Genomic DNA, 18773 nt, shown 5'->3' with positions numbered 1-18773 from the left:
ACAATATCAATTTTAAAAAGGTTGTATATTGAATTGTTTCACAGGTTTCAGGGAAAATAAGTAATGCCATTGAAGTACTAAAACAAACACTTGATGACAGCCCTGTAGCATTTTTACTGAGGAGAGCGATAACTTAGTCCATAATGCTGATATCACTACAAGGCACACCTTTCTATCAGTGATACTTAAAGCAATATTATACTAATAATTTCTAAAATCATATTTTACAAAATATCTTTTCTTACAAATATAACGTTGAAAGCAGTTGATTATCAGCAGTATATTTCTAGATAAAAATTTTTAAGATGTACAAATGGAAGTCAGACTTGTGCAATCACACATTCTTCTATCTTGTGTATCAACCTAAATTGACGATCTTCACTCATGATCTTGTAGAAATGTCTCCTCAGCATCTTGTAACACTGCATCAGAATTGGCTAATTCAACCTGTCAAACAAAACATGAGATATAGTAACAAGACAGAAAAAATACCCATAACCTCCATTCAGATCAAATCTACATCTCTATTGATACCAAAGCTACATCTCTATTTAGATCAAATCTACATCTCTATTGATACCAAAGCTACATCTCTATTTAGATCAAATCTACATCTCTATTGATACCAAAGCTACATCTCTATTCAGATCAACGCTACATCTCTATTCATACCACAGCTACATCTCTATTTAGATCAAAGCTACATCTCTATTTATACCAAAGCTACATCTCTATTGATACCACATCTACATCTCTATTTATACCACAGCTACATCTCTATTTATACCACAGCTACATCTCTATATCACAGCTACATCTCTATTTATACCACAGCTACATCTCTATATCACAGCTACATCTCTATTGATATCACAGCTACATCTCTATTTATATCACAGCTACATCTCTATATCACAGCTACATCTCTATTTATACCAAATCCACATCTCTATTTATATCACAGCTACATCTCTATTTATACCACAGCTACATCTCTATTTATACCACAGCTACATCTCTATATCACAGCTACATCTCTATTGATATCACAGCTACATCTCTATTTATATCACAGCTACATCTCTATATCACAGCTACATCTCTTTTTATACCAAATCCACATCTCTATTTATATCACACCTACATCTCTATTTATACCACAGCTACATCTCTATTTATACCAAATCCACATCTCTATTTAGATCAAAGCTACATCTCTATTTATATCACAGCTACATCTCTATATCACAGCTACATCTCTTTTTATACCAAATCCACATCTCTATTTATATCACACCTACATCTCTATTTATACCACAGCTACATCTCTATTTATACCAAATCCACATCTCTATTTAGATCAAAGCTACATCTCTATTTATATCACAGCTACATCTCTATTTATACCACAGCTACATCTCTATTTATACCAAATCCACATCTCTATTCAGATCAAAGCTACATCTCTATTCATATCAAAGCTACCACTGAATCAGAAAATGGTACAACTGATGTCCAGATGCTCCATCCTACCTGAACACAGTTGATAAGTCAAGACTCCCTCAATTTTACAAGATGTCTTTTTGTATTTTATAACTGAATTTGCTCTATATAAAACATTGATATTTTGTTTAAATATTTTTATTCCCAAATGTTTTTTCTATTGTTCTAACCTTTCCAAAGAACAATGGTTTCGGAAGCTATGAAATTATGAAAAGTCTCAACTTTTCAAGAGTGTTTCCAACAAAAATCATACTTTTGATTTATTAATAGGTGTCTCCTCTCACAAAAAAATCTAATATGCAAACTCAAATCATTTTTTCTTCTACTATATGTCCCATAATGTATGTAAGGATGGGTGAAACACTTCTAAGAAGTTACAGTACTTTGGTAAATGTTTCACTCCCTAATTAAGAGAAGAATTACTTATGGGAAATGACCTTGTGTCAAAACTATAGAGGGACAGGGAAAAATATTCTTGTCCCAGGCTTGTTTAAGGCATTTCTCCTAAGACTCACTATAGGTATTTTATATTTGTGTGGGTCCTGGTGACCTTTCTCAGACTCACTATCAGTATTTTATATTTGTGTGGGTCCTGGTGCCCCTTCTCAGACTCACTATAGGTATTTTATATTTGTGTGGGTCCTGGTGACCTTTCTCAGACTCACTATCAGTATTTTATATTTGTGTGGGTCCTGGTGCCCCTTCTCAGACTCACTATAGGTATTTTATATTTGTGTGGGTCCTGGTGCCCCTTCTTGAACTCACTATAGGTATTTTATATTGTGTGGGTCCTGGTGCCCCTTCTCAGACTCACTATAGGTATTTTATATTTGTGGTTCTGGTGCCCTTCTCAGACTCACTATAGGTATTTTATATTTGTGTGGGTCCTGGTGACCCTTCTCAGACTCACTATCAGTATTTTATATTTGTGTAGGTCCTGGTGCCCCTTCTCAGACTCACTATAGGTATTTTATATTTGTGTAGGTTCTGGTGCCCCTTCTCAGACTCACTATAGGTATTTTATATTTGTGGTTCTGGTGCCCCTTCTCAGACTCACTATAGGTATTTTATATTTGTGTGGGTTCTGGTGCCCTTCTCAGACTCACTATAGGTATTTTATATTTGTGTAGGTCCTGGTGCCCCTTCTCAGACTCACTATAGGTATTTTATATTTGTGTGGGTTCTGGTGCCCTTCTCAGACTCACTATAGGTATTTTATATTTGTGTAGGTCCTGGTGCCCCTTCTCAGACTCACTATAGGTATTTTATATTTGTGTGGGTTCTGGTGCCCCTTCTCAGACTCACTATAGGTATTTTATATTGTGTGGGTTCTGGTGCCCTTCTCAGACTCACTATAGGTATTTTATATTGTGTGGGTTCTGGTGCCCTTCTCAGACTCACTATAGGTATTTTATATTTGTGTTGGTTCTGGTGCCCCTTCTTGGACTCACCTTAGGGATTTTATATTGTGTGGGTTCTGGTGCCCCTTCTCAAACTCACTATAGGTATTTTATATTTGTGTAGGTCCTGGTGCCCCTTCTCAGACTCACTATAGGTATTTGATATTGTGTGGGTTCTGGTGTCCCTTCTCAGACTCACCTTAGGTATTTTATATTGTGTGGGTTCTGGTGCCCCTTCTTGGACTCACCTTAGGTATTTTATATTGTGTGGGTTCTGGTGCCCCTTCTCGACCAAAGTCCTTCATTGTACCACACTTTGCAATGTCATCATTCCATACACCTTCATACACCTGTCCTGTAGTAAGGTAGAAGAACTTCCCTGGCCCATTCTTTTTATCATTCCGCCAGGATCCCTCGTAACGATTCTCATTGGCTGAATAGCAAAAATGTAACTTTTTTTACTTGAACAAATACCGTGCTCTTCATGACATTCACCTTAAAATAAGAAATGTGTTGTACATGTACTTGATTATGGTAGCATTAGAGCTACACATGTACCAAGATCTTGATAACTATAAATAAGTGTATATATCAAATGTTTTTTTAAAGAAATAATAGTTCCACTAAAGCATCATCTTTTTATCACATTTTTGTGAGATATTTCCATTCATGCATTGCTTTTGGTTTTCTAGTTCATACACAATAAATTCACAAAATGAACAAGAGATCGCAGAGGGGATCTTGGCGCCCACCATTGTTTGATCTTTATTTGCTCTTTGAAAGTTGGATCTTTTTCCTTCTTTTCTCTTCTCTGTTTTTGCCCTTTATCATAAGAAATTTGAACATCCCTTGCAGAAACAGTCATGATAATCTTTAACTGCCAAATCCAAGATGTTCGCCTTGATACATATTTTTTTTTTTTTTTATGATCAATCCCGAAATCAAACGGGCACAACTAGAGACTAAAGGGAACCTTCATATGAAATTTGAACAAAATCCATTCCGTACTTCTTAAAAATAGCAATAACAAACTTTCAATGTCAAATTCCAAGATGACCATCTGTTAGCCATTTTGTTTTTCTGATCAGTCCCATAATTAAACGGGTACAACTAGGGACAAAGGGAAACCCATGTATGAAATTTATTAATTCAGTTCTTCTTAAGAAATAGGGAGAACAAACTTTCAAAGTCGAAATCCAAGACATTCATCTGTCTACCATTTTTATTTTGCTGGTTAGTTGCAAAATTGAATGGGCACAACTAGAGATGAAGGAGAACCTACATATGAAATTTCAGAGAGATCGATCGAGAAATTGCAACAACAATCTTCATCGAAAACTCCAAGATCGCCTGCCAACTGTCAGCTATTTTTTTTTTTTCTCTTATTAGTCCCAAAATCAAAGGACTGCAACTAGAGGCCAAGAGGAACCTACACAAGAAATTTGAGAATGATACATCCAGTTCTTCTCTCTAGAAATGGCAATAAAAAATTGTTTACAGACGGACCAGACCATCGACCACAGATGTAGGGTGATTTAAATATGGTGGGCTGAAAATATTTTAACAAATTTATTAGCGGATTGTCACTTACTTTATCAAAAAAAGTCTATTAGAAGAATTTAAATGTAACTTACTTAATCGGATCATGCCTTGGCCATTACGTTGGTCATCATACCATTCTCCTTCATATATCGTACCATCCTTAAAGTACATACGACCCCAGCCACTTCGTTTGTCAGCATACCACTCTCCTTCATAATACTCTGAATCAGTGTAAAATTGTGTCCCATATGCCTGTAATGTAATTATAATCACTATATTGTACTGTAAAGGCTTCCTCACAATACAAGTACCAGTGTTATGTTACAATATATACTGTATATATTTCTTTACCTTCGTAACCTCTACTTGCTTACAAACAAGTACCGGTATAAATTTCATAAGAATATCTATAATTAGTAACTTTGACCCTTTACACAAAACAAATATTTTCAATACAGAAACAATGTCTGCATGAAGTTGCATTTTAGTAGCATAAGTGAAAATCTAAGTTTTTTCATAAAATCATTTACTTGTTCTAACTTATTAAACATCACAATCAGTGACTTCATTAATGAACATCGCTATATGTCCTTTTCAAGACGAAGTACGAATAACTTTCAAATATTTATAATGGAGACAAATACCAACAGAAAACATTTGTTGTTTTGTATCCTGATAAAACTAAGACAGAAGAGAAAATCTCCATACTGTGATTGTGTTGAAACAGATGTGAATTTCATCTATATAACTGATATTTGGAACAGGAATTTGTCAAAATAAAACACTGATGCAGTCTGATCCTGATTCACACAAACCAAAACAATAATATATATATGTAAAATTTCAAAATGTGCAAATTTGTTCAAATAAAGAAAACTAGACCTTACATTTCTGATTAATAAAGCAAAGTTTAATTAATCTGTAAATATGATAAATGAACAGAAATCTTCAGGAGTCAGTTTATTTTTCATCCTTCCCGACACAAATTTAACTTTCTGATCAATCAGTTAGGAGCAGAGTGTGAAATATGATAACACCAACTGCTAATTAACATGGTATAGTATGAGGTACTTATCAATAAAGTAGATCATCTAATGAAATTATGATAGGACTTAAAATTCTGTTGATCCTCAATGTTGTGGCAAAATTACTACTGATAAATGTATAGTTGGTAATATGGACACATCAATGTAAACATCAATGTAAGGCACCTAGGATGAAACTGGAGTTTCATTTGTGTTCATTCTTCAAATGCAATAATTTTTCATCTTACCATATACAAAATACAGGTCATACTGATCTAAATCATACACTTTATCAAAGACATATATACTTTTAAACGTTTCATACTTCTTCAGGAAGTGATATTGGAGACCATACTCCAGAAACAAATTGGACAGGTAGATCTGTCTGTCTATGAAGTTGTCTCTTGAGGACTATTTATGCAATATATATTAAATAAATCCCTGCTCCCTTCTCTCAAAACATAGGTAAATCATAATTTGAAGGTGGTAGAATTCTTTTTTTTTAAAAAAAAAGGAAACATGCATGCACAGTTATAATGAATGTGCTTTTTTGAAACTGTTTCCTAAACATATCTATTCATATAGAAATGTGGGTTGTATTTTACCAATACCTTAGTTTTCAACACCATGGTAGATGGTTACAAATTGTGTTCTATAGTGAAACATCTCAAATATATACATTTGAAATCTAAATTATTATTACAGTGAATTAAAGTTTTCAGGATGATAATTTTGTGAAAAAGGGTCATGCTGAGAAAGCAAACCTGCTCATATGCTATCCTCACTTCACTTTTAATCCTGCACAAAAATATACAAAACACTTCATCTTTCCACAATCATCTATTTACTGGTAGTAAATTCACAACTCACAATCTAATTTTCAACCGAAGAAAGAATATGGATATATCATATATATAGGTCACATTATCCTAAATTTGGTTTTGATTATTTTTCATCTTCAGGATAAGCTTTAGAACTTGGGTATACAATTGTATATTGTATAGTGATAAATCCAAAGACAAAGTTTCACTAGAAAAAGGAAAATACTAGGTAATCAATGTGCTCTACATCAAGTTTCTTAATTTGCCAAGAGAATAATTAAATGGTTGTAACAAACCTTAGAACTAGATTAACATGATTGGGACAAAAGCTAAAAAGACTGGTTAAATACTACATGTACCTAATTGTTATATTTAATCAAAGAACATTTAGGGGTTTTTTTCCAGTTCTTATGTGTAACTTTAATTCCCATCAACAATTTTTGTAAGACATAATACTTTCTCTAAATATCAGTACATACATGTCGCATATCATTCTTCCAGCCTCCAGAGTATTCTTTCTTGTAGCCCCCCTTTCCATCTGGAACACTATATGTCCCAAATCCATTTCGCTTGCCCTTCTTCCAATCCCCATCATACAGGGCTCCATTTGATTTCCACTTGTAAGTTCCCTTACCTGATATAGAATGGATATATATATTGATACATAAATTTGAAAGAAAAGAACGTTAAAGCACAATAATACATTGTTTAACAATTATGAAATTATACTGCATTGCAACATGTTTATCATAATCATTCTTAAATTTTGAATAAATTATAAATATTTATAATCTGGGACATAAGAAGTACGACTTTATGGTATCAGCGATGAAGCTAGAAACAACCCTTGACAATTTCATGTAAAACTGAAAATTTGAATAGCAACGTTTTGTAAAAAAAAAAAAAAAAGATGTTTTCAAACGTCTTGCCTCGTTTGTACTTAACTGTGTTTATCGTACAGAAATACAATCTATACAATATCAACACAGCTTGACGCCACTTACCGTCTTTTTTGTTGTCTAGCCATTCCCCCGTGTATTGATCCCCATTGACGGAATACACTGTATGCCGAACACCTTTTTTCTGGGCAAGATAATCCCAATCTTTCCACAACGGCTGTTTCTCTTTCGTTTCTTTTAAATGAGGCATCTTTGTTTATGTTTGAAATAGCCTTTGTTTTTTTGACAATATATTCTTGAGCGTACCTCGTTTGAAATTACCTTTAACCAGCTAATCTGTCATCATACCATATGTTAAAAGCTTTCATTAAAGATATAATCGCCGTTATTTCATGTTGTTTACACCAGCTGCGGAAGTGAACGGTTTGTTCGGGAGAGTTTGCACGTTGTCATGGCGCCGACGAAAGAGTACATATCAAGAAAGATAACCCTAGCTCTCGATCACCTTTTGTATATGTAGTTATCTCCCTTCCATTAACAAACTGCTACTACAGAAGAATATATAAAAACAAATTTAAACAAAGAACTCATTTCCTTGTTAACTGAAAGTCCTGGATTGTGGACTTGAAATATGTTAATCAAAATAAAATAAATAAATTCTTTTCAAATATTTTATTTAACATTATTAGCAGTAAAGAATGTTAAAAATGTGGATGAAACAAATACTAATGGAAACTTTCAATATAGCATTCTATTTACAAAATTCAAAATTGTACATACTGTATACATTTTTTTAAACATTTTAAAGCACACTACAACCTATCAACACCAATTATAATGTATCAACAAATTAACAATTCCATGTAACAATATTAATGTAGAACTGTAGAATCTTGAAAACATAACTTGAACATGGGTCTCGGCTAATGACAGGTCATTGCATCACATTCTTGCACCCTTGCACCCATCACTGGTGATGCATAATTGGTAAAAATTATCAAAAACAAAACAGACTTTATATATATTCATATTTATATATATTTAGCATAAGTATTGAATTTCTTTCTAATGTAAACAATATTTCACAGAATTTTAAAAGGTGATGTCCAATGTTGACTGTAGATAGTACATTGGAAGAAACATATTAAATAGCCCTGGGGATCTTTTAAATAACACTTTAATATACTTATAAAATCAAAAGTACTGGCTAAAACAGTTCTTGAAAACCACACATTTATATCATATATATTTCTAAGAAATTAATATTTTTAGTGCCAACAAAATTACACGTATATAATTAATAGATAGTTTTTTGTTTGTTCAAAGTGATACATGAGAACATGCAATGTGTAAAATCATGGGATGAAGGGAAAACTGAAATTAACAGAAATTGGTTAGCCTTTCTGATGTTATGAATCCACAGTCATGTATGATATGAATAACTGAAATCATAGACCTTAAGTTCATTCTCAAACAGGCCAAATAAGAAGTCCATCCCATTTTGATAAACTTTATTATGTAACAAGTATGCATAAATCAGGGCTTTCATTTGTTATTTCTTTATAAGTAACTGAACAGAACTTCAATACAGTAATGAGAATTTTATTTCCTCTCTCTCCCTCTTGCTCGTTTATTCACTTATATATCTCAACTTAAATGGTGACTTTTATATACAAGTACAAATGTAGCACTATGAATTTATAAAGCAGAAAAAATATAACCTTAACAATTCATACATTCAATAATATTACCAACATCTTCCATGTATACATTCCTGTAGAAAGTGATAAATATTTATTACAGTAACTCCCTTTTTTTAAATTTAAAGCTTTGCATGTATATATATACATATATATATTGACATTCATTGCTTCAATACAAATTATTTCCAGCACCAAGTGATCATTAAAAAAAATTACTGGTAAATTAAGCTATTATTCACCTTTGTAAAAAGTTACTTTGAGCCCCCCAAACTGTTGCTTATCTATGAATCTGAATAAAACCTGAAAACAATGAACTTCATAAAAGACAGTTCATAAATCAGAGAGCGACAATGGTTAACAAATGAAAACAAACAAGAACAACAATAATCAAATACATTAAGTTTCTTATATACATTATATACACTGGACATTGACTTGCTTGTGGTGCTATAAAGTATAAAGTAGCTGGAACACAGATCAAAATTTGCATGTTATTAGGACAAATCAAGTTGTTTCTCTGAACCGTGATATTCTCAGTCTGAAGAGTGGGTATAGGAGTTCAAATACAAGAAATAACTGACCAATAGGATCTGCTTCTCAGTAGACCTGAATGTGAAAATTGAGAAGTAATATATACTACACCTGTAAAATCAGCCACCTAGTGGTCACTTTATTTATATTCTAGTGAGAGAAGTAGCATACACTCTAAGTGTAACCCAGTGGTCACTTTATTTATATTCTAGTGAGAGAAGTAACATACTCTAAGTGTAAAAATCAGTCACCCAGTGGTCACTTTATTTATATTCTAGTGAGAGAAGTAACATACTCTAAGTGTAAAAATCAGTCACCCAGTGGTCACTTTATTTATATTCTAGTGAGAGAAGTAACATACTCTAAGTGTAAAAATCAGTCACCCAGTGGTCACTTTATTTATTTTCTATATTCATCTCAATGATAAAACATGGACAACTAAAGGATTCAGAAGACCTAGCTGAAATGGTTATCTGCTGCAGTACAAGATATATATATACATAAAATATATTTTTTATACCAAAGAAGTTTCTTAATCACAGAAATATGAAACATTCATATAATGTTATACAACTGATCATGATTAAAAAGCCACAAATATAACACTTATGTGTATACTGTACACACAAGTATTTCAATGGAAATCCTCTTTATCGATATATCATAGTATTTCGGTTTTTGTGTGTTGTTTAATTTTAAATGACAGTGCCATGTCATGGATGATTTAGTTTTCCTTTCATTAATTACCTAACCATTCCTTTCACTGTATCAGTTATTAATGCTAAATAGCACCATGCTTCCACCTCAGCCATTTTCACAAACATGATTTTTTTCTTTTACATTTATTTTGCATATAGTTGATTGATGTAAATCTTTCTTTTGTTCATGTTTTGCCTTTTTTTTTTCTTTAAATATAAGTTAGAATTGAGATTCTGTTGACATGTCACAATTTACTTTTATTCTCTCTGTTTACAGATGAACTTCATCTATACCGATGAGCTTTGAGCTAATTAATTGCACATTACCTTCTCTTATTAACAAATAACTGATATAAAAACTCCAAGAGATTTTCATCATGATATAAACAATCGTTGCTTGTGTATATTTTCAAGTTACTTATTGATTTCATATTAGTTGACTAAATTCTTCTAATACTTAAAATGTAGGCAAGTAACTAGCAGCTCCCAACAGGTGAACACAAAGGTACAACACTTTGATAAAAAAACATTGATAACATTGAACCTACATTAACATAAGCAGAAGTAGACCAAAAGTAGACTTCGTATGCTAGCATGTAAAGTGGTGTGATCCTGATTCTGGTGTTGCCTTGATTCCATATGCTGTCCATTAATCAATTACAAATGTGACTTGCTCTCATTGGTTTTCACATAATATAAATATATTTCTGATTATGTACATATACACATATTGATGATCAACATCAAAATTTCTGACTTAGAAAAACACTGAATTTCTTCAGTAAGAATCTCACATACATGAACTTTTACACATTTTCAATATCATTGAAATCATTCTCCTGGTTGCCAAGTTCTGACACCATTTTATCCAGATCCTGTAACCCCATATTGGTTTGTTGGAATTTGTGAGCTATAAGTCTCCTGTAGAAATGAAAGGCAAATACTAAAAATAAGATCCCTACTGGAATGACAACTGCCGTAGCAGCCCATGCAGCTCCTATGTTGTTGTTTACTGCCTTCACATTAAACTTTATCCAACAAATGAGGACTAACTCTGTCAGGAACAAAAGTATTCCAAAGCCTGTTGAGAATGTCCACGACATCTGGATGAATACTTGCATGCGCTCATGTGGGGACTCCTGAACCGAGTTGACATTGTGTACATTGCTGACAGCCTCTATGTTGGGGAGAATACAGGTGCTTATCATGACAGCCAGTAGATGTATAGATACTAGTAATGTTGTATTGATACAGAATACCACCATCAACCAACTAGGTACGTCCGGCTCTATCCCAATCTCCACCAATGCAACCTTAAACAGTAACGTATATTTTGGTGTTAACAAACAATCAGGAACAACAATACTTTAATAAGTGTAGTAGGTAGTTTTAAGCCTAAAACTTGATCTGTATCAGGAGGTAACATATTTCCAAAATTAAGATGGCTCCAATGAGAAGAAGTTAAGTATGAAACCTGTACATTGTGATATGTTGTATTAATCTCTTTACAAAGCTTGTACATTTAAAATTAGGCTCATAAAATGTACATATCAATACTTTTAGGTTTTAATCTTTGTTTCAAATATTTTGTGCAGTGTCTGCAATGTATCTGTCTTTAATAGATAAACTGTAGTTATCTAATACAGAAGGTGTATATAATATTCCACAGATGGGAAATCATTTACTTGTCGACAGCATAATTGAGAAGATCTTTTTAGCAGTAGTTTGTGAGCGCATCAATTTTTCTATTAAAAGACTGGAAATTAAGCGCAGCATAGGGAAAAGAAGCTTTTCTTATCCCCCAACACCTTTGGATACCTCCCAGACTTAATCCGACACTACTGTATCGCATTTTCTTTTACCGTAGCTCTATAGATCTTGACTCCAAGCAGAGACATTAAAATTGGAAGGGGATGAGGCGGTTACAACATATATTACCGTTAGAAGGAAGGAAAAACATCAACAACAACTGTGCTATGACAATCTACATGACGATGGTCATCGCGTGAAATATTAATATTTACCATGGCAAACCCCGATAGTAATGCTGACGTGTTGCCAGTTGCTTTCAACTTTGCACGACTAAGAAAAAGTTTTCTCCATGATATTGCATGTCTTGCGTGTTGAACCTCCATCTGTTTACTGTAGTACGCGTGTAGCATCCAGTCGTCATAAGCACCGTTTGCAGTTGGAGCGTTACCGTGCATGTGTCCTGATCGGCTCTGATCAGGAAACAGCGGAAGTTGACAACTAGTAGGACTTCCGCCGCATGTAAATATGTATGTATCGCCTATACAAAATCTACATCAATATGGATGAAAGCTAGTTCTAATGTATATGCTGAGCGAAAATATCACTATTTATCCCTCGCTGTTAAATGGTTAAACAAAAGTACCGAAGACTGTTTTGCACAGGGAAGAAAGTCTTACATAAAATGCCGAAGAAATTCTAGTTTACATGGTTGACTGCAAATATAGAATTGTGAATTAGAAACGAAAGTAATTGACCTACATATGAATAAAACTTCTTCAAACTCTACATTCACTTCCATAATTTTTCTTCTTGACTAGTAAATGAAAATACATCTTCAAGTGTAATTGAAAAAGATAAATCATGTTGTTTAAGCCAGACTATTAACAATACGAGGTCGTTAATATACAATCTGAAAGATTTAACAACCAAAAGTATATGTCACGTGATATTTTGTTTTATTTGGGGCAATATTGTGACGTCACATACACAAAAGTTACCGCTTGGAGGAATAAATATTTCTTTCTCCAGACTTAAAAATCGGAGTATTACGTGATGTGAAAATTAACTGCGGCCCTAACTATGGCAGACAGCAACGAAGCTGGAAGGAAATTGGTATGTTCCGTTATTGTTATAAAATATTTGACATCGTAAACGTAGCAAGTACTTGTCAATGGGAGCAGCCATTTTGTAGTACTCACATAAAGGCTCATAAGAGACATAACAACGAGTTTTCAATTTCAGATATTTAATTAACGCATTTTTGACAACATAAGTTAGTGGATATTGTTGTTCAATAAATATATTAACTTTTTACATACAATTTACATACTTGACTAATTTAGAACCTGCTGTTACAACGTCTTTTTTCAGTGTACCCCACGTGGTTTACCTCAAAGATGCTCTTTTTTGATGGAAGAGTGGTCGTAATTTCAAATATTTCACATGTTACAGGGCATTAATATTTGATATTTTACTTGCAAAAGTTCGTGTGACTATGATAGGCAGTTTTTATGGCAAAAGCGAGAATATACCATGTTGATTTTAAAAATAGTAATAAAAACTTACATCGAAGCTGAGAGACTATATAGAGAACATGGGACACTACACCGCGAAAATAGAAGTTTTGGCGTGTTAATATTATCAGTTTGTGTTTATTACCAAAGCCTCTGCAATTCAAGCAGCCGGTATACAATGATTGTTAGGAATAAAATTACGTGATCTCAGTTATTGGGAACAATTCACGAAATACTTTAATGACAAAGGTATAGCTTACGTGCAGGAAAGGGCTTCTGGAATGTCTTCCGTTTATTGTGAAATTATTGAATTTCAATACCAAACGTACACTATTTTGGAAATTTTTTGTGCATACTGTTTTTAAAATTAACTATATCAATATTCAGTGCCAATCTTAAAATAATTCTTGTTGGATTTTATAATTATGAAGAACGACCTCGGTCAAAATCCTGTTTTGAGAATGTTATACAAGATGTATATATGTTTGATGTACATATGTGTTTGACGTCAGTGAAAGGGGTAGGGGTTGATAACTTATTAAAAAATTGAAAATCGTATTCACAAGTGTATATGAGTATGAATTACGTATTTTCTGATAATTAAATTCGTATGTAATTGTAAGTCTTGTTATCAGTAGTAAAGAAATTTCGGCACATTTTTTCATTTTTTTTTCATGTTCGAACGATGTTTTTATTAGACAGGACTATTTATTTATAATTATTTTTTCATTTCTATTTTTTATTTTTTGGAGGGAGGGTATGGATTTCTGTCAGTCACTTTGTAGTCTTCATGGTCTTCGTGTAAATCTTCTTTTAATGTCACAATGACAAACCTGGATGAATATCTTTCAGTACGTGTTGTACTTGTCATTCTCGTAGATAAGCGTTTTCCCGCCATTTTAGATACGTTATTATATAATTCGCACTACGTCCTTGGTCACTATGTCATACTTGCTTAAATAATATTTCATATTTATTCGCTAATATTCCCTTCTGTATATTTTATTTGAATTAACGGCTATATCTGATGTTGTCATGATATCGATGTGTCGTCTGCTTAGATACAGGAAATCGATTGTAGTAGAGAGATGATAACAATGACGATTTCAAGAGAGTTGCTTAAGGGAAATCACACCACGTAATTGATCTTTTTACAACCAGGTTAGTTGTCGATCTAATTACAACGTTCCCTCTATATTTGAAATCACGTTCCGGAAGTACATTGTACATACATATTAATTCTGTTCTTTTTGCATTTATCATTGTATTAAAAAAAGAAAAACATTCCCCTCCCCTTCAGATAGATTACTGAAGAAGCTGCTATATAAATTCCGAAGCCAGGAATCTTATCATTTAGCGATGTATATTCATTTACTAGTAAGTGCAAGCGAGAATGAAAATCATCAAGAATTATCGTTGAAACAACCCGATCACGTTGAAAATGAGAAGTTTTTAATACGAAAATGTGACTGCGTGTATTATCGAAGTGAAGTCAATTGGTGTATATATTGTCAATAATTTTAAGTATTACAGAGAAAAAATATGTTTAAAAAACTCTATAAGTTGTTTCTATAGTCATTCATGTGACGAAGAACTTCTGTTTAGTTCGATGCTTCTTGGCGCTCTCTCGTCAGGGTTATTGTGAGTGTACACATTTCTACACTATATCTAGACACTTCACAAGTAAAGATAAATGACCACTGGCCAGAGGTCACAACTGGCCAGTGGTCTGGTAACAATTTGTAAAGGTCACTTTTGTTAGTGCTGTCGCGTTATAGCAATGCGTATTTGTAAACTTCCGGAGATCAAATTAATCGATTGACAGGTTAGTAATACATTCTTAATGTCGACAATAATTAGTCGTTACAGTACATAGATGAATTCAATTCTAATGAAATTCTTATCTATGTATATGAATAGAAGAATGTATAAAGATGTTAGTTCGAAAGAGAAAAAAATAACGAAATTTCTTGGTTAAGAGGTATTTTAGAATAAAAATTATTGAAAGAAAATATAAAATGGGCACTCCTGCATAACTAGTACTGAAGACCTTTTATTTACAAGAAAATCATGATTAGTCCATTCCGTGTCCTTGTGTCACTAGCTGATTCTGACCGACTTTCAACAGCTCATGTCCTATGACATCAAAATAGCCATTCTGCATTATACAGCTTTATAAGTCACAGCGTATGAAAGCTATAAGACAATTAAACGTTATTTATTTTACAACTATTGCAAATCGACATATCTGTTTAGATTTTTCACTCTTGTTGGCCCAGATGGAAGCGTGCGAGAGGTCTAATTGTGTGAGGAAAACGGAGTACCCAGAAAAATCCCACGTGGTCGGGCGCCCCTTTGTATACATGTTAGCTGAATTATTTACAAGTAACTACATATGAAGATTTTGACTAAATATGTAATTCATGATTCTTCGAAAAGAATGTCATTACTAAATGTTTGAAATTACATTTTTTACTGTTGCTGTACCCGTGTCTCCTGGTACGTATATATCAGCATGCGTCAAAAATGCGCTGTCTTCTCCGTCATCTTGTACTTATGAATGTCATACATACATTTATCTTGTAAATCCTATTTGATATGCTGCATTTGAAAATAAATTGAAATCGAACTTGATCCTATACATTTTCACGTCCAATATGAGAATCGAACCGCGGACGTCTAGGTGAACGGCGATGCGTTACCACTGCACCACCCGACCACCCAATCTATAATATATTACAGTTACCACAGGGACTTGTTACGATTTCCTAACCCACGGTCCATATATATGTATTATAGTTTCACTATGATATATGGACATTAACTGTGACAGTTACAGGGACACGGCTAATTCATGAATGGAGTTCAGACTCCGACTCGCTAATATGTATGTATCTGTGATAACTTTGGGCTGTTGATGATACCATAAGTATTGTCATCACTAACCTTACTGATGTAATTCGTCTTCAGCCGCTACAAGGACATTTACCTAACTTTCATCGCAACGTCCCCTTGTTTGTGCAATTGCAAGTTTTAAAAAGTGTGTTTGTAGTATTACTTCTGTAATAGAATTGTGTATAAAAAGTTAAACGTGGGCGTTTTATAGAAATTGGTGACTTTATAGTATATCAGCTACAATGACATTTTTGCCATCACTTAATCTGCCATATCTTACAGAATCAATATGTTCCATGTATTATTTTGTATTCACAATTACTGATTTTATGGTGAATAAACTTTTAAGTTTGATTTTCATGTAAAATATGCAGTTTACGGCTTGTCAGTGCATCGTTTCGGAAGGATATACACAATATTGGTGTAGAATTATTTATACTTACACAATTAATTTACAATACGATTTATTTAGTGTCAAATATGATAAATACACAAAAAATAGTATGTTAATTACACACGAAAGTGACACGTTAGTTACAGAATAAAACATCGGAGCGGTCGTTTTGATATAACAGTATAAACATTCTAATGTTATTTACTGAAGCTACAGGTATATGTGTTAAAGGTAGATAATATTTTTGTGTTTCTGGTACCATTCAGATATTAGCGTAACTTAAATAAATTCCTTAACTCGTTTTTGTGTGATCGCCTAACCTGCTTAACTTCGCCTATAAAACGGTAAACAAAACTGACCTGGTAGGTTACATTGCGATGACAGTGACTTTCTGTTGGTAAATAACGATTATATATTGACGGTATGTTGGATGGGCGTTATACGGCGTATTTAACAAGTACTTCTTCATCGTCTCACTTGTAGGTGCAGGCACACTAAAGAACTTTAATGTTCCGCATTACAAGCGAGGTAGTCTCGCGTGACCTTCAAAATTCTCATTCACTGAATTAACACAATGTAAACAGTATCATTTGGTATAAAGTATTTCAATAGTTTTCAACACTCACTATTCAGAATGGGTACAAAAAGTAGTTAAGATGGCTAAAATTTGGGTTAGTGATATATATATCTTTGTTGTTATGTCTAGAATTTGCAAAATAATTTCATTCAGGTATTTCATGGTAACGACAACTTGTTTGCTTGTGAAATGTTTTATCAGGAACAAACAGCTCGAGGGACAGAAATGTGTCATTGTATTTTGTCCTAGTTTCTCAATAAGATATGTTAGCGATTTGTCGCAGACGTTTCCCCAAGTCAATCGGCCTGTCATGCCCACACGAGTCGGTTTTGCTTCGATTTCTTGCCCAACAGCTAAGCTGATCAATCAATCTTTGGACGCTGACGGGAGATCATCTGTTTGTAATCATGCATACTTCTGATTTTTATCCTAGTTTACAGGCCACACAGTCCAAATTGGTATTGTACAAGTTGCCTCTTTCCCTCTTTATCCACTACATCCTACATAAGATACACATGAACTATTACGTGTAATATATGTATATATACGTTCCAATAGGTTTAAGTAGAACGATATGTTGTTGAAGCTAGATTATAATTACAAATTGAAGCATATATATTCACAATGTATATATATATCATACTGGGATTAAAGCTATTTTGTGGTCCTACTTTATAGACAATATCAGTGTAATTTCCTCGATAATCGACGGGAATTATGTTACAATACATATAAATATTCCCAACAGATACATACTATGTCATATTTGACCCCAGTCTGATATATTTCTATTGCTGTTCTTTATTTCGTAACCTTTACATAGGTCAGTACTTAGTAGGAGACGTCTGGCTGGTCCTTCCTGATGGGGTTACGTCATAACTAATTTACTATGATAAATTATACAACGATACACAACAATACAGAAGTGAGAGACGAATTAATGTACAACCACCGCCTCATTGAATAGTGCTTTGGACTATCATTTACACGTTTGTCAACAACAACAAAAAAATAGGAAAAAATCTATTGATAACATGACATAGTCAATCGGTACTGTTCTAGATTTTTTTCTTTAATTATTATTATTTTTATTTTCTAAGATAATTAAATCCTTATCACGTAATTCATGCATCGCCTAAACGCGTGACGTTGTTCCCCGTTACGCTCGAATGAAGCTGCAAACCCCCCAAAACTGGTGGAATTTATGACGTGCACCCTAGAATTTCAAGCACCCTCTTACTATAATACATTGTTAGGGGTCCACGGTACTCCCAGTTTGAAAAGTCAAGGAGGGACACTTGGTCTTAGATACATATTGTTCAACATGCTTTTTCCTCTCTCCAATGGCTGTAAAACAATTTCTTTGTTAACGTCACATGTTGTCTGGTCTGCCCATGGGATAATTACCAAACCACATAGAAAACAAAAGAAGTCGTGTTTATTTTTATTTAGATTGATTAGAATCATGTAAGTTTCCAAAATCCTGATCCTCCACCAGGAATAACTGAAAATTATTATC

General features: G+C 33.4%; 3 protein-coding genes across 3 annotated transcripts in view; 1 reads left to right on the top strand and 2 right to left on the bottom strand.

Annotated features, from left to right (window-relative positions):
- Positions 1-378: 378 nt before the first annotated feature.
- On the bottom strand, positions 379-7440 carry LOC132550056 (MORN repeat-containing protein 3-like). Its single transcript, XM_060214096.1, has 5 exons — positions 7296-7440; positions 6771-6925; positions 4538-4697; positions 3152-3336; positions 379-447 (listed from the first exon to the last, which is right to left on the bottom strand). Exons 1-5 carry the CDS (start codon positions 7438-7440, stop codon positions 379-381), a joined length of 714 nt encoding a protein of 237 aa, XP_060070079.1.
- Positions 7441-7847: 407 nt separating this feature from the next.
- Positions 7848-12571, bottom strand: LOC132549765 (protein orai-3-like). Its single transcript, XM_060213762.1, has 2 exons — positions 12147-12571; positions 7848-11435 (listed from the first exon to the last, which is right to left on the bottom strand). The coding sequence occupies exons 1-2, from the start codon at positions 12327-12329 to the stop codon at positions 10929-10931; spliced, it is 690 nt and encodes a 229-aa protein (XP_060069745.1). The 5' UTR covers positions 12330-12571; the 3' UTR covers positions 7848-10928.
- A 317-nt stretch (positions 12572-12888) lies between these two features.
- LOC132549663 (lysine-specific demethylase 2B-like) overlaps positions 12889-18773 on the top strand; it is a 38145-nt gene continuing 32260 nt past the window's right edge. The window contains exon 1 of the mRNA XM_060213650.1: positions 12889-12987. Coding sequence (XP_060069633.1) covers positions 12955-12987 — 33 coding nt within the window. The 5' untranslated portion in view covers positions 12889-12954. The remainder of the gene's footprint in view (positions 12988-18773) is intronic.

This window comes from Ylistrum balloti, unplaced genomic scaffold, assembly GCF_031769215.1.
Source record: "Ylistrum balloti isolate Yb309-2 unplaced genomic scaffold, AGI_CSIRO_Ybal_v1 Utg369562, whole genome shotgun sequence".
Taxonomy (NCBI): Eukaryota; Metazoa; Mollusca; class Bivalvia; order Pectinida; family Pectinidae; genus Ylistrum; species Ylistrum balloti.
This window is presented reverse-complemented; position numbering and strand designations above follow the sequence as displayed.

Excerpts from the sequence above, each read along its gene's own strand:
- LOC132550056 (XM_060214096.1), bottom strand. The coding sequence starts at position 7,440 with ATGCCTCATTTAAAAGAAACGAAAGAGAAACAGCCGTTGTGGAAAGAT. Across the intron at positions 6,926-7,295 it reads GCTAGACAACAAAAAAGACG|GTAAGGGAACTTACAAGTGG; the intron begins GTAAGTGGCGTC and ends ATTCTATATCAG. Across the intron at positions 448-3,151 it reads CACAATATAAAATACCTAAG|GTTGAATTAGCCAATTCTGA; the intron begins GTGAGTCCAAGA and ends TTTGTTTGACAG.
- LOC132549765 (XM_060213762.1), bottom strand. The coding sequence starts at position 12,329 with ATGCACGGTAACGCTCCAACTGCAAACGGTGCTTATGACGACTGGATG. Across the intron at positions 11,436-12,146 it reads TACTATCGGGGTTTGCCATG|GTTGCATTGGTGGAGATTGG; the intron begins GTAAATATTAAT and ends TTACTGTTTAAG.